The sequence below is a fragment of the Colletes gigas genome, unplaced genomic scaffold (genome assembly GCF_013123115.1).
Source record: "Colletes gigas isolate AHSC1104 unplaced genomic scaffold, ASM1312311v1 Colletes_gigas_Sc00001, whole genome shotgun sequence".
Lineage (NCBI taxonomy): Eukaryota > Metazoa > Arthropoda > Insecta > Hymenoptera > Colletidae > Colletes > Colletes gigas.
The window spans coordinates 3,628,746-3,643,496 of NW_025106630.1; the positions used below are offsets into that span (position 1 = coordinate 3,628,746).

The following is a 14,751-nucleotide window of genomic DNA, read 5'->3' on the forward strand; positions in this document are numbered from 1 at the left end:
CCGACCAAGCCGACGAAACGACGACTATGAAACGGCGTGTAATTTAATTCCTAGCGTTCTACGAGCCGCCAGTCACGGCGCCCCACGTCAATGGCACGCTTTAACAAACAAAAATAATAAAAAGAAAAAAAAGAAACGAAGGAGAGGAAAAAAAAACCGGGGATAAAAAGTACCGTGTAAAAAAAAAACACATATTATTACTGGTACATTATTATATACATTGTAATCAATTGTTGTCTACGATATAATGTTATTTTTCTAATTCGTATTCAATTGTTATCGTTAAGAGTGAGAGGGAGAGAGAGGGTGAGAGAGAGAATGATAAAGACAACACGAGAACACACACACACACACACAGACACGGACAGACAGACAGACTCACACACGAGATTTTAAGAAACGCAACCCTTACTTCTTTCCACCTTTTCTCCCGAAAGAACTTCCGGTACGGCCACTTTTGCTCGGATCGTCCATTCGCTTAGACGAAATTTTCATTTCCCTTCTTCTGCTCGTTTTCAAAACCCCCGAGACTTCAATTTTCTATTCGACGGAGAATGAACATTGCTTTTCGTTCCTTTTAGTTGCACGGTTCTCGATGCAAATTTTATTGGCGCGGATTGCAACCGACGTCGGTGGTTCGTTAATTCGAAAAAAGATATTCCTGCTAACTATCGTCCCTTCATCGAGGGAATATTTTCCTCTTCCTTTGTTAACGTTTGTGAGAATCAAGGACGGGAGAAAATCTTCCCTTAAAGGACCTCGTGATTAAATAAAAAAAGTTATGAATTTTCATTAAAATATTTTCACAGCACAACAGCTATAGTAAAAGTTTTCGTGATGTCGAGCCAATCGTAGATCATACTACTTGCCACAGACGTAAGTTGCAACGCGCTACATAAAATAACGACTTTTGGATTTCGTTCAACCCCCGATTGAAAAGTACGCGTAATTCGTTCGTTCTGGAAATGTTATTTGAAAAACGGAAAAACGAAGGAAAAGTATCCAGAGACAGCGACAAGGTTGCGAAAAGCGAATGGTTATCTTCTCGCGTCCACGACGATCGATGAATCGATGGCCGATAAATGTTAACCGATAGATCACTCCCTTCTGCACCCCTTTACCACCTCTCCTAGCCCTGAGCTTTCGTAGACGGATGGTGCGAGGCGAAACAAAGCGGTAGCGACGCGTAATTAGCAGGACGCTGATGTCGGGCGGCGCGCTGGTCTGTGATAAAAGTCGCGGGCGCGTATTGTATTTTTTGTAAGGCTCGTTCGTGCCAGATTTGTGATAGCCAAGTCCGCGGCATCCTCGATTAAATGGACGATGATGATGATGATGGGCCGGCGTGCCACCGGCGCGAGAGAAACAAAAAAAAAGAAAAAAAAAAAAAAGTGTCGATTCGACCGGTGCGCATTGGATGAAGGATGAACGACGGAGCGCTTGAGTTCTTTTAGACCATGACGATCTTTCTAGAGAACAGTTCCTTCCGTTCTGCGGTCCAACGATCCCCCTTCTCGCCAGACTTCCCGGTTTCGAATCGTTTTCGTGCACTTTTAAACGCTGGCGTTCGAAGTAAAAACTGATAGCACTGGTAAAAATTATTCCACCATTCCAATTGAACTTGTTTCGACTGCCAGAATGTACCCCTCGAATTGTCCACGAAAAGGAAACTTCGTTTTCAGACAATTTGTCATGGAACTTATTTTTGACAGCCTCGTTAAAATTCTGGAATCTTGTCTAGATTTATTTTCTTTGAAATCTTGAGAATATTTTTTATAGCTTCTCGGTGAAAAATCGTGTCACAGTTAACGTCTTAAATGCACAGTTTTGCTTACTCGTAAAATTCTTATTTTTAATATTTGGTTACTCGTATATCCATCTGTTAATATTAGTTTCCATCCTTCTTGCATAAAGTTGCTCGATTCTTCTATGGTATACATTTTACCACGAAATCTCGATGGGGTTTAATAAAGGACATTTTAGCATATTAATATTTTCGTTTCCTAAAACTGTTTTGACAGTGTAGAGTGTGGTTTGGGCCGTATTCCGCCCGATAGATCCAATCATTTGGCATGCAGGTTTCTGCATATGGCAACAATGCCTCCCCACGCGATATTTAAATAGACAAATCGGTCCGTAATTTGCCCTGTACGATGAACTGGACCAGCGCCATTAGTCATCCACCGCCTCCTTTGCTCTTCTCCAACGCATCGAGCACTTGTTTCCCCGTCGAATTCGAGTCTATCAAGCTTATATTCATCTGTAAATATCACTTATGCCTCCTGTCCAACTAAAACGAATTTTTACTTTTATTAAATTCGTTTAAACGACGAACAGTTTTCACGCTCGTTTGCTCGTGAAGATTTAGGCTACCCTCGCTGGTACCATTCGGCAGATCGCAAGGAGAGAAAGAAACCGAAACTAGAAAATCGTCACGGGAGAAAAAGGGTCAAGCAACCGATTTCCCAGTTGGCGAGACTGGCATAAGGGAAAGCCTAAGTTACTAATTGTAAGCAGTATGCCGCATTTCGCGTTACATTTGAAAAAATTCCGCGGTAAACGAGATTGTTGCGTGTGTGTACGTATGCATGAGCGCGTGTTGTTGTTGAATCTGGTATCAGCGATGCCAAAGATGTAAGTCATGTAATAAAGTTGTGGCTAAGGTATTATAGTAACGTCAATGATAACGATGAACAACGGTGATAATCGTTATTGCTATCTTGTAACGTTTAATGTATATCAGTGTCGTGCAAACAAAAAAAAAAAAAAATGAGCGGCTGAGCTCCTCGGTGTTGTGGGTATACATACTCGTTCCTAGCAACTCGTATGACAATTACTACTCGATACTACTCATAACATTGCATTGATCTACTTTACTCTACGTACTTCAAAGATAAATAAATACATTCTGTCCAATCTCACCGATGGATCGTTTCATTCTTACGCGACCCGTGCATGCGACATTCTCTTTTCCAGAAACTTGCTAAATGGACCAAAAGGCAATAGGAGCATGGATAATAAAGGAATTCGAAATTCTGTTGCATTAACTTTGTGTAAAGCGTGGAAAGGTAAGTGCATCTATGTAAGTTTGCTTACCAAAGATTTGAGATCCCCAGTATAATTATAATCGTTTTTCCTCGATAATATAATTCAGGTTAACAATCATTTCCACGGTAATTTGGATCGAAATCAGGAATTTCAATCTTTTCGAAGACGCCATTTTTTTGGTTCATTTTAACTCCAAGCGACTTCACAGAATATAATAAATTTTTTCCAGTTTTGTGTTGCGGTTAAATCGAAGGGGAAAGGCCTCGTCTTTATAATAATCTCTCAAAAATTGATGTACGATTTTTGGTCCTGAATTATCACACTTTGAGTGATGTTAAAATTGTCCAATACTTGTACCTCGTGTGTATATATTTTATGTGTATAGTTTAGAGTATGTCTTCTTTTATTTACTTCAGTTTGAAACAATGCATTTGTCCCTCGTTGATTTGTTTACTTATTGACTCTCGCGTGTTTATATGGAATTTTCAAAGACTTCTTCGTTTAATTCAGAAATTTGAATGTTACTTGGCAAAGGGGTAGTATCCAATAAACAGAAGAAGTCACTTTACTATTTTCTCCACGATTTAAAGTTTAGAACATGTCTTCTTTTATTTACTTCAGTTTAAAACGAAGCATTAGTCCTTCGTTGAGTTTTTTATTTATTGACTCTCGCGTGATTATATGGAATTTTCAAAGACTTCTTCGTTTAATTTAGAAACTTGAATGTTACTTGGCAAAGGGGTAGTATCCAATAAACAGAAGAAGTCACTTTACTATTTTCTCCACGATTTAAAGTTTAGAACATGTCTTCTTTTATTTACTTCAGTTTAAAACGAAGCATTAGTCCCTCGTTGGTTTTTTTTACTTATTGACTCTCGCGTGTTTATATGGAATTTACAGAGACTTCTCCGTTTAATTCAGAAACTTCAATGTTACTTGGCGAGAGGGCGGTATCCAATAAAAAGAAGCAATCACTTTATTATTTTCTCAACGATTTCATACAAATTTCCGATGCATTTGTATATTGTACAATTTCACATTTATATAGTTCGTATATCGGACATGTGCGGTTTCGGTTTACCCTCGATACGCTTCGATACATCGAGTATCGCCTATTCTTGCGAACGTTCGCTACGGGTATGTCATGGTACGGAGTATTTTAAATTTAATCTCTGATCGAATGCTTCCATGTTTCTATTCTATACATACTCTGTTCCCTTCACTTCCATTATTTCGCTTTCGCGCGTTCCGTGAAAACACGCTCCGATACAAAATTCCACGCGACATCCATCAAATACTCGAACGAATTACGGGTGGGGGGGGGGAACGAAGAGACAAGTTATTGATCATAATGCGTTCTTACGAAATATCGATTACGATTTTCCCTAATAGCTAGCGAAAGCTGCCTTATAAACTAAGGAGAACTCTATTACATCGACGCGATTACGCGGAAAGATTATCATCGAACGTCTGTTATAAAATGGCAAACAAAGCGTGTGCTAGTCTGTTTAAAAATACGTACGGTTAGTCTCGCGTGGCCCAGTCCACGACTTTTTCTTTCTCTATTTCGCTTCAAATTAATTTCGTAATACGCCAATAATTCGATACGCATGCAGACTCTATTTCGCGACGCGATCGCGTTGCGATTCGAGCGTTCGATCAAATATAGTTTTAACAGATCAATCCAGAGATCAATCAAAAAATTTACAGGCATTCCAAACCTCAAAATTAACAAAAAGAAATCCTAATGAGAGTAGGTCGTAAACCATTTGTTTATTCGATATAAGTTATGAACTGAATTGAGAAGTAAAATAACGACGTATCTTCTTCTTATGGTTACTTCATTAATCAATTACGAAAAGAATAACTCGTTTTCGCCCAAAGTTCATAAATAAGATGTCTGTCCAAAGATCGAGTAGTTTTGTTCCTCTTATGGTCAGACACTCGTTTGCTCTGGCTGATCTCAACTTTCCTCATCTACTTTGTTCCGTGCAACACGAACAAGCGTTTCGCAAGAAATCGTAATCAACGATCAAAGAGACAAATAAATTTTACACGATTTGTAGATTACTTTCGTGTTATTGTGATTTTTAACATTAAAAATCTCTGATAAAATTTAGATTTAAATAAATCTCTGATAAAAATAGTCTGACAAGCAACATCTGTCCGAGAGGCTCGAATCGTAAACGCTGTCGCGGCATACTACACTGTGTGACTATTCGAAAACTGTGACTAGCTTAAAATTATGATTACACGAACGATCGCTATTGTCGTAAACAACGGTCAACAATCGACCTGCACCTTCCTGTTGAAAGTTGCGCTTCCTTCGCCGTGCACCTTTTCGCGCGGGAAGGTAAACAATTGCACTGTGCAATATTAAGTATGTGACTGTACAATCGTAATTGTGCATAAGTACCTCCAGTTGCCTGGACCACGTCTACGCACGGAAGTTAGAAGTCTTTTAGATACATAACAGCTGCTAATAGAAACTCTATGACATACAGAATTATCTTGAGACGAGTATCGTACGAAGCAATTGCTAAATAATAAGAGGCACCGACTGTTTAAATGACAAAGAACAAGAAGATAATAAAACTTTGTGGAGGGGACACCCGCTAAATGATCATGAACAACAATGAATTTTAATCCGACTATTAGCAGGCACACGTCAAAGGAGACAATTTTTCCCTGTAATATTAGTCAAATCTCTCGCTATTTAAAAACCACTTTGTACGAAACTAATCTCAAAACGCCCTCGTAGAAAGGATTCTCTAAACAATTTATCAAAAATACATAAGGATTGTTCGTTCTTGCGTGAAACCGGAATGCTGAATACTGTCAACGAAACAACGCTTTTATCGTTAAACAACTTACTAAACATTCTCGGAAAATCGTATTTTTTTAATTTTCTACCAGAGAGACTCTCCTAATGAACATTTTCAGAGATTGTCTGCATACAATTCGAAGTCTTATTAATCAATAATTTATCGAACTATTTTGTTAAAAAACGGAAGTGTTTTTATTTCAACCTAAGCTACATTTCGTGTGTTATGTCCCGACAGTATAAAATTAGCGAATCAGGAAACGTCTAAAAAAAAATCTAGAGAATAGAACATTAAACAAGTTACACAAGAACGACTTGTACTTAATCTAGTCAAGAAAGAATTTAATTCGAACTCGAGAGTGAGCCTTCACGTCATTAATTTAAATTACGCTAATGATTCAAGTGTAAATCGAAGTCTAAATAAATTTTATAGTAAGCTACGATCCTTCGTTATGCAGGAAGAATGTTTCAAAGTCGATCGTATCGAAGTATCCAACGTGACGAACGCGATTATGTTACAGTTACGATTAATCAGGATCGCTAATTAGCAATAAAATTGCGAAACGATTACCGTACGAATAAAATTCATTTTCTTAAATTACATTCGAAAACAGTGGACTATTCGCGACTCGATTGCGTTAATTAAAATACCTTTAAAAACGAATTATGGAACTTATGTTCGAAGCAATCCCTTCCTTACTATCGTATCATTTTACGATGAAACTTTCACTAATTATCTAGCAACTGTGGCAGTGACAAGTATAGAACATTGCTATTAAGTAATAACAATCTTTCTATCTATGGATTCGATCGGAGCTGTCCAACTAATGTATCCCAAGGTACAATTGTTTATAGCCATTTTCATCTAGGCGATACATACATATACAGAACATGAGTCGTATAGGACTGGAATTGCAAGTGTTTCAACTTTTCTTTTAAACCTGATGATACTAAAAAAAAAAATCGAAGAAGGAAACGCACGTAACTTGAAAAAACTTAAGTGCCTTTGAAACTCTGAAAATTCTATATAGTGCATGCATTTTTAAAACGAAAATTTCCTTTCTCGATTTCTTTTCCTCCGTCATCGAGAAAAATATGGATATTTGCAGTTCCAGTGTTAGACAACTCACCCTGTTGTGTGACGATATATACATATACATATACTTTTAAAACGTTACGTCTTCTCTAATATTTCCATTTTAAATTCAACAATTTCTTCGTTAAACTTCTATTTCTATTTATCGTTCAATATACAATATTTTCGTTTTGGCACCTACGTGAAAACAAAATTTAGAAGAACATGGTCCTCACGAGGTGAGAAGTTGGACAGCAATTGTATTAATAATTGTACATTCTAAACAGCGACAAATATAATTATAAAAATTCCTCTTCGTTTCGATCGGAAGTCATATAAATTGACTTAATATTGATATCTATCTAATACACGGATATTTTATCGCGTTTTATAAGTTTGGCGACAATGATTTCATTCGTTTTTACTGATCGTACAAATAATCGAAGTAAAGCATTGTACAGGATGGGGCGAAATTTGCGACTTAATCGAAAGACAGGCGATTCCTTGTGGAAAATTAATACAAATATGTGGAACGAAAGTTGTGTACACAAGACTTATGACCTCGTATATATAGATCACATATTTTCAAGCTCGATATTTTCAAAAAGAAATCCTCTCTTAGTAATATTTTCCCCCGAACTTTCGACTCATTATATCACGAAGAATAATCCTTTTTTTCGATTGCAGCGCAAATTATGTCGCATCCTGTACGTATAACAATTAGCAATTTAGACGATATCATCTTAAACAATGACTCATATGACTGTATGACTCTTGTACAATGCACAGTCGACTTAAAAAATATGTCATTTAGATATATAAATTTCTAATTAAATTGCACTGAACGATTCGGTAGTAGCTGCGCATACAGAGTACAGATAAATGCAGTAAAGATGCAAAATATGATTACAACTGGATAATGAAATAACAAGTTTTTAAGCTAGAAGATGTTAGTACGTTATCGCTTGACACATTCAAACGTAAATCAATATTCCATTGCTACGCTCGAACTTTCAAATAAGTCATGGATTACGGATTATGTACCATATTGCGATACATACCTTGAAATTGATTACAACAAAATATTTTTCGCAGCGAATAATTTATAAAAAAAAGAAAGAATTGATCTTCAAGTGTGGATTAATAGAAAAATAATGATATGGGTATTCAAGTATTCATTAAGTATACGTACTAACTACAGTCGGACCTTTAGCTCCTCCATTCTTTGTCGTATTCTTCGTCGCATCTCTTTGTATCTGGAAATATCAAATAAACAAAATTTAAATATATTTTATACTAATTATTCGCTGGGAATTATACACAATTTCCGTAAAAACTTACTTCTCTTTCAACACGAGAATTTGACGTTCCTCCTCGTAATGATAACGTTGCAATATACCGTGACACTCTGCCAAAGATAGATTGAGAAATTGAGCGACGTCGGAGCTGATTTCCGGCGTCGAAAGTTTGTCCACCAAAAAGAGCCTAGCAACGTTTTCGTGCGGACCCAATACTACTCTAACCTCTAAAGGATACTCGTCCTCTCTCAATCTTCTTTGTTCTAGAAAAAAAAGCATTATTTGTTCATCATTTGTGTTGCAGCTCGCGGTATTCATATAATAAATTAATACTCCGGGATGGAGGAATTAAGGGTTTTGAGAGATTTGAGTTTCCTAACGTTTATTAGATACGTAATTAAAAAACTAAAGTACTGTGGTCCGCTGACTTAAAGTCTCGCGGGACGCCACAGGGGCAAGAGGAGTCAAACTCGAACCGTTCATCTATCTGTCTTGCTCCCTTGCTCTCAGGCAGTCCACATGTGTGTGTAACTGCCGCGACCAATAGCGAACCAGAGTGTATCCCCACTACTTTTCTCGCATTCCTGCCACGGGACTTCAAGTCAGCGGGGGACAGTACATTGTGTTTGGTCGAAGAGATATGACTTAGTTCCAGCCGCTGTGAGAATGTGAGAATGATGTTTGAAGGTCGAGTGTTAGGTCTCCTCCCTTCCAAGCACCCTTGCAACGATGCTCTTGGAAAAGGGTGTGTGCCACGTCGAAACGAAGACGTCGCTTGAGGACTTTGGAAAAAGTTGCCGTTGTTGGTCGACGAGCAGGTCAACTTTTCCCAAATTTGTAGTTGGGGGAGGCTCATGGCAGGGCTGCGTGTTGGCGCGCAGATGTGAGAATCATCGAAGGTCGATTCCGCGTTCAACAATTTGGTCATTACGTGTTCTTACACTTGTCTTACATTTGTACAGGTTAGGTTACGAAATATTTGTGTAAAATATTAGCTTACGATATATGTATATTTTAGAAGCAAAATTATTGATTTAACTCACCGCCATTGTCACGGACCACGAATAACGCAAAATTGTCCGGCTTAGCGTCGACTTTATACTTGTCCAACATGAGGTTGATAACTTCTTGGGTATTTACTAAGCTCGTAATCCAAACAGACATTTGAGATCCATGTGGCGGTGTGAAAAAACTGGTTTCACGATTATAAAAATGTCCGTTGATCGAGCAACGACGCCGCAAACGACTACGGGATTGGCGACGACCTCCGGGTCGACGTCTGATCGCGGTAGACCCTTGTTTTCGTCGTAAAACTACCCCATCCAGCTAAAATATATGCAAAATGATCGTTAACTTCTCATTCCTAGTCGAGATATCACGCGGCCCAATGTTGCTCAAAGTTTAATTACCTCTAATCCGCTATCGGTGGACATCGTCATGTTATCATCCTCTCTAAATTGAAGAGAATTCACGGAGTCTGTATCACTGTCTGTTCGATGTCTTTGCAGACAGTCTGGTCCAGACATCGATCGATTTAATCCTTTCTCTATCCAACTATCGTCGGTGCTGATAGTTCTGTTACAAGGTATATTTTTTTCCAAACTATCGAAATATTCTATCCTTCGAAGCGTCCCGTTTCGGTTCGGTGTTCCATGGTAAATAGGTGTATCGGTACTAGACGAGCTACCTATACTGTGCGTCGGTGTACTGGTTATGCTACTGTCATTACCGCGGGTGGTTTGGTGATTAGGGCTACTTGTTTCTGAATTTTCACAAGAATCAGATTTATCGAGACTGGACTGAGAAGAAAGCGGTAGTGCATCCGTGCTAGTTTGCGAACTAATCGACGGCAGATTTTCAGGCATTGTTTGATATAATTTATTGCCGTCCTCAACTTTGCGTTCAACCTGGAGAATGAATATTCCGAAGAATAAAATTAAATAACAATATAAAACACGTCTAGTAACCAGAAATTTAAAGAATCAGTTTATTACCTGAAGAAGTTCATCTAGCTCATCCCATTCCATGGTCTTAACATCTAATTTCATTGGCAAAGTAAGACTTTTAAGGTGATCAGGCGAAGCTGGAACAGATTTTGCTTCAGTTTCTGTATCCTGCTCCGATGTACCCTTCGCGGAATTTTCCTCCTTATCCTCATCTTCTATACTCTAATATAAAAATTTAAAACATATAATACTGTACAAAGTTCCAACTAAGCGCGCGCGTTTCTACATAAAAAAATGTACGAACATCGGAAACGCTACGCCTGCATGAGTTTCTATTCCGCGCTGTAACCACTGTACGTTGATCATCATCTTCTTTTAAATGAATTACTCCTCGAACGCCCCAATAAATTCGAAGCGCACCTTCTAATATTAATCTTCCATTTACCTATATCAAATAAATCACACCTATCAATTTATTTTGTACTTTCCTAAATATAAATATATCTATAATACAAAATTTATTTACTTCGCGGCTCCTAAATCCACCGCTTTTGCCTTCATAATATTGATTGAAAACTTTCAGTTTTGACTCCAAGTGTGATCTGAACATAAAAAAATTTAATTACTATATTAGTTTAATAATGTTCATTAAATGTCATACCTAGGTAACGATGGCCTAGCTTCTTTTTTTCCAAAGCTTGTGTGTGATTCAACTCTTGTTCCATGACCAAACAATTGTGGTCCAAAAAGTGCCCCATAACATGGTACATGACAATATGGTACACCTTTGTGCTATACATTAATATATAAAATGTAATGTCAATCATACCAATTTATGATTTATAATTAATAACAGTACATTGACAATACTAATAAATAATACATTAAATACATTTTAAATACATTTTAAATTCATTAAATATTATCAAGGTATTATATACAATAATTTTGCAATAAAATATTATTGCACCTCTGCATGCTGGCCTGGATTCAATCTTTTTCCACATTCTTCACAGCGTAAACATTCTGGATGCCAATCATATCCCAATGATTGTTTACGTTCAGCTAAAAATAAATACAATTCATTTAATTGTTTTATCAAAATAAATAGATATATTCATATTATACTTGTACAGAATGTATTGATTTCATTTCTAAAAATTCGTACATTAATATAAAAAATGTGTAAAACAACTTTTACATTTCTTCCTTTGGTGTTATTATAAATATTTTTAATAGAATTAAAAATTATAAAAGCATACTACAATATTAATTTAAATTGATACCTGTAACATACAAATAAACTTGAACTTCTACAGATATTATTCATCTTTTACTTAATACATAAACAGTGAAATCGTCGGATTGCCAAAATAAAGAATAAACATTGTTTGGATTGCTTTTTTTAATTAAAATAAATTCTTTTTATTAACAATGAAATATTCGACCAATACATGCACAAAGGAATCATCGAATAATCTCGGTGTCTGAGAAATATTCAGGTATCATAACATTCATACAAACGAAAAAAGAAAGGAATCAATTCGTTCTAATGACAGGAAACGGTACTTGTCAAAATTAGTACGCCTTTTTAATATATGTGAAGATTGGGACTGACCGAAGTATACTGGTTTCCCACATTTATGGCACTTCCACATGACGACGGGTATTCAACAGTTCCATAAAATAACAAAAACTAATTTTTATAAAACTTTAATCCATTTTGTTTATACTATATATTTATATAGGCGCATTGAAAATGACATGCGGGTTAATTAAAGATGTTACTAGTAAGGCAACCTTCGCTGAATAATGAATAGTTCCTGTTCGGGTTCGAAAACGTATCAAGCACTTGACTTACATTTTCTTACTAGAAACATAGAATACAAAATAGAAAGGAAACTACGGAAAAACAGTAAAACGTTCATTCGTAAATATTATTCGTATAGCTATGATATTTAAAATATATGATAAGAATCATTATGGCTTAGAAATAAGCATTCATATTTGCATAATATTTAACAGATCGCCAGCGGGGCTGAATCGTAATTTAAGCCATAAATTAATTAATTAATAAATATCTTTAATTTTACAATAAATATATACTTTCCAACTATTTAAAATTGTTTTTCATATTACAATTTATAATGTCTCCTTTAATGTTCGTTTTATGAAAGTTACCCTAGTGGCGCGCTTGATAAAATTAACGGAAAAACAGAAGCGTGCCGGCTTTTCGAAGTTTCAAATGTTTATCATTTTTATTATTTCATAATAATGGATATATAACGAACTACAATTATGAAGATAAATGATAAGTTTATATAAGTTTCGCACCTTTGAAGAACATCTTCGATATAGCGATTTGTTTGAAAGTATTTTGAATTACACATTGTATAAGATATCAAGACAGTGAAGGTTAACTGACATAAAACAAGATGATGCAGACAAATAAAAAGGGATGCAAAGAATTGTTGATGCAGAGGATGTTCTTGGCTATAATCTCTATCATAGCAGTGCAATTTTTTCTTGTATCATGCTTGTTTTTAATCACAAATCTGAATACAAACTATACATCGTGGTTTCAAAACACATGGACAACGATAACCTCGTTTCGTATGTGGAGTTATTTCTGCGTTCTTGCTACCGTTACGTTCTTTCACGGGATTATTTGTAGTAAAAGTTATTCGAACACTCCACCTTATCTGAAAAGCAGATTTGCAAAATTTTGTAGAATATTCACACCCCAAAATATTTTAATGGGTGTTCTACACATTATCATCAGCGGCCTCCTTGTTTGGTTGCATTTGTCAGTCCAAGGAGGGACATACAATTTTTTAACAACAGAATGTACCATAATCTATGGAGTATGCCTAATGGAAGAACATTATTTTCTGTTCTTAAGTGGATTTTGGAGTGGATTGTACTTTTTCTTAAAGATTAGCATCTTTCGTGTAAATTACTTAAAATTTCCTATTATATCCATGTCGAAGTTCTATAGATTTAAGACAGAATTATACACGCTGCTACCATCGTTAATGGTCAAGTGTGTGTGGCCAACTTTATACTATTTAATTATCTATTACTTCCTGGGCTCTTACTTTCGTTCTGTGATATTGTTCTTGGCATCCGCAGAATTAGAAAATGAACCATTGAATAGCATTCCTAGATTAATAAATCTCCCATTGATTTTCCATTTGTGGTTATACCAATTGATATTTGTATTGGCAATCGATAGCACATATTTATTATTCAATCTGCATTTGACAGAATGGATTCCGTTTGAGTTTAAACAAAGTAATGTATTTAGTAATGATAACTCTGAAGTAACGCTTCCAGAAGCATTATCCATGGATAAAATACCAATAATGCGACACTTAGGCTACTTGGATTTAGTCACGATGGCACAAAAAGACAAGGCAAGAAGAAGCGTATTATTTTCACTGAGTCAACCTGGTGGTCATCCTTACAATTGGAATTGCATTGTAGAAACATGCATTGGACTTATTAAGAAATTTTCGGATGAACTTAGTGCAGCATGTGTTAAATATCCAGAAGAAATACCATCGTGTACTTTAAACACAGCTGTGTTAACAAAGAGTAGTTTATATCAAAAAGAATATGTATACCAAATGCGGAATTTAGTAAAAGAGGAAACACCAACATGTATCCAACAAAGTGATGTAAAAAAAGATATTGATGATGAACTTTTCATTCAACAATTCATAAGAGTAAAGTGGAACAATTTTCTTAAATATTTGCTTTCCAAACCACTTATTTCTTACATCTTTGGTGAAGTGGAAGGTGGCAAAGTGTGTCATATTTTATTCAATGGACAATCAATTGTTTGGGCTGCTGAAGCAATTTCTTCCTTATCTGTATTATCGATAAGTGAAGATTTCTATGGAATTGTACTGAAGGATCTACCACTTATAATTAATACCTTACTTGGTTTGAAACAAGCTCTTGATAAATTACAAAAGTTAAATATTATTGTAAAAAAGCAAGAAGAAGATGATGAATTTATTAAACAAATTCTTCGATCTTTATGTGGTACAACAAAGAGAAGTCTTTACAGGATTGTTATAAACTTTGAAGAATATATTCAAGATTTAGCACTAGAGCCTGGAACAATGGAACAGTTACATAATTTCCTAGCTTACAGAGAATGATTTTTGTACCGTTTTGAATAATTTATGAACCATGATGTATATACTGCCATACTCCGAAATAGTTATAAAATCTATGATACTCTACTCATAGTCAAAATTATATATATGTATTACAAAAACTATACAGTTATTTTCTTAATTGTTCTATATACATATATATAAATTATATTTATGACTGGAGTCTTTTTTACAATTATGGTTAAGGCTTGGTAAATACAATGTATGAATTTTCATTGAAAAAATAATTGTAAGTTTGGTATGTATAGTATACTTTCTAATCGTGATAATACCTAAACTTAAATTTGTAAAATGCTATAATAAATCAAATATTTTATAAGTAATGACACATTTAAAAATATACAAAACAATAATTTTACTCTCTCAAAATATA

The 14,751-nt window shown here is 35.6% G+C and overlaps 2 protein-coding genes across 2 annotated transcripts; one reads left to right on the forward strand and one right to left on the reverse strand.

Annotated features, from left to right (window-relative positions):
* Positions 1-8,042: 8,042 nt before the first annotated feature.
* On the reverse strand, positions 8,043-11,960 carry LOC122396175 (ras association domain-containing protein 4). Its single transcript, XM_043394386.1, has 10 exons — positions 11,810-11,960; positions 11,162-11,256; positions 10,853-10,983; positions 10,718-10,793; positions 10,496-10,636; positions 10,240-10,413; positions 9,655-10,152; positions 9,289-9,571; positions 8,289-8,508; positions 8,043-8,203 (listed from the first exon to the last, which is right to left on the reverse strand). Exons 1-10 carry the CDS (start codon positions 11,847-11,849, stop codon positions 8,143-8,145), a joined length of 1,719 nt encoding a protein of 572 aa, XP_043250321.1. The 5' UTR covers positions 11,850-11,960; the 3' UTR covers positions 8,043-8,142.
* A 652-nt stretch (positions 11,961-12,612) lies between these two features.
* On the forward strand, positions 12,613-14,474 carry LOC122399123 (nucleoporin NDC1). Its single transcript, XM_043399588.1, has one exon. The coding sequence runs from the start codon at positions 12,627-12,629 to the stop codon at positions 14,358-14,360; it is 1,734 nt and encodes a 577-aa protein (XP_043255523.1). The 5' UTR covers positions 12,613-12,626; the 3' UTR covers positions 14,361-14,474.
* The last annotated feature ends 277 nt before the right edge of the window (positions 14,475-14,751 follow it).

Excerpts from the sequence above, each read along its gene's own strand:
- LOC122396175 (XM_043394386.1), bottom strand. The coding sequence starts at position 11,849 with ATGTGGAAGTGCCATAAATGTGGGAAACCAGTATACTTCG. Across the intron at positions 11,257-11,809 it reads TGGGAAACCAGTATACTTCG|CTGAACGTAAACAATCATTG; the intron begins GTCAGTCCCAAT and ends ATTTATTTTTAG. Across the intron at positions 10,794-10,852 it reads GCTAGGCCATCGTTACCTAG|ATCACACTTGGAGTCAAAAC; the intron begins GTATGACATTTA and ends TTTTATGTTCAG.
- LOC122399123 (XM_043399588.1), top strand. The coding sequence starts at position 12,627 with ATGATGCAGACAAATAAAAAGGGATGCAAAGAATTGTTGATGCAGAGG.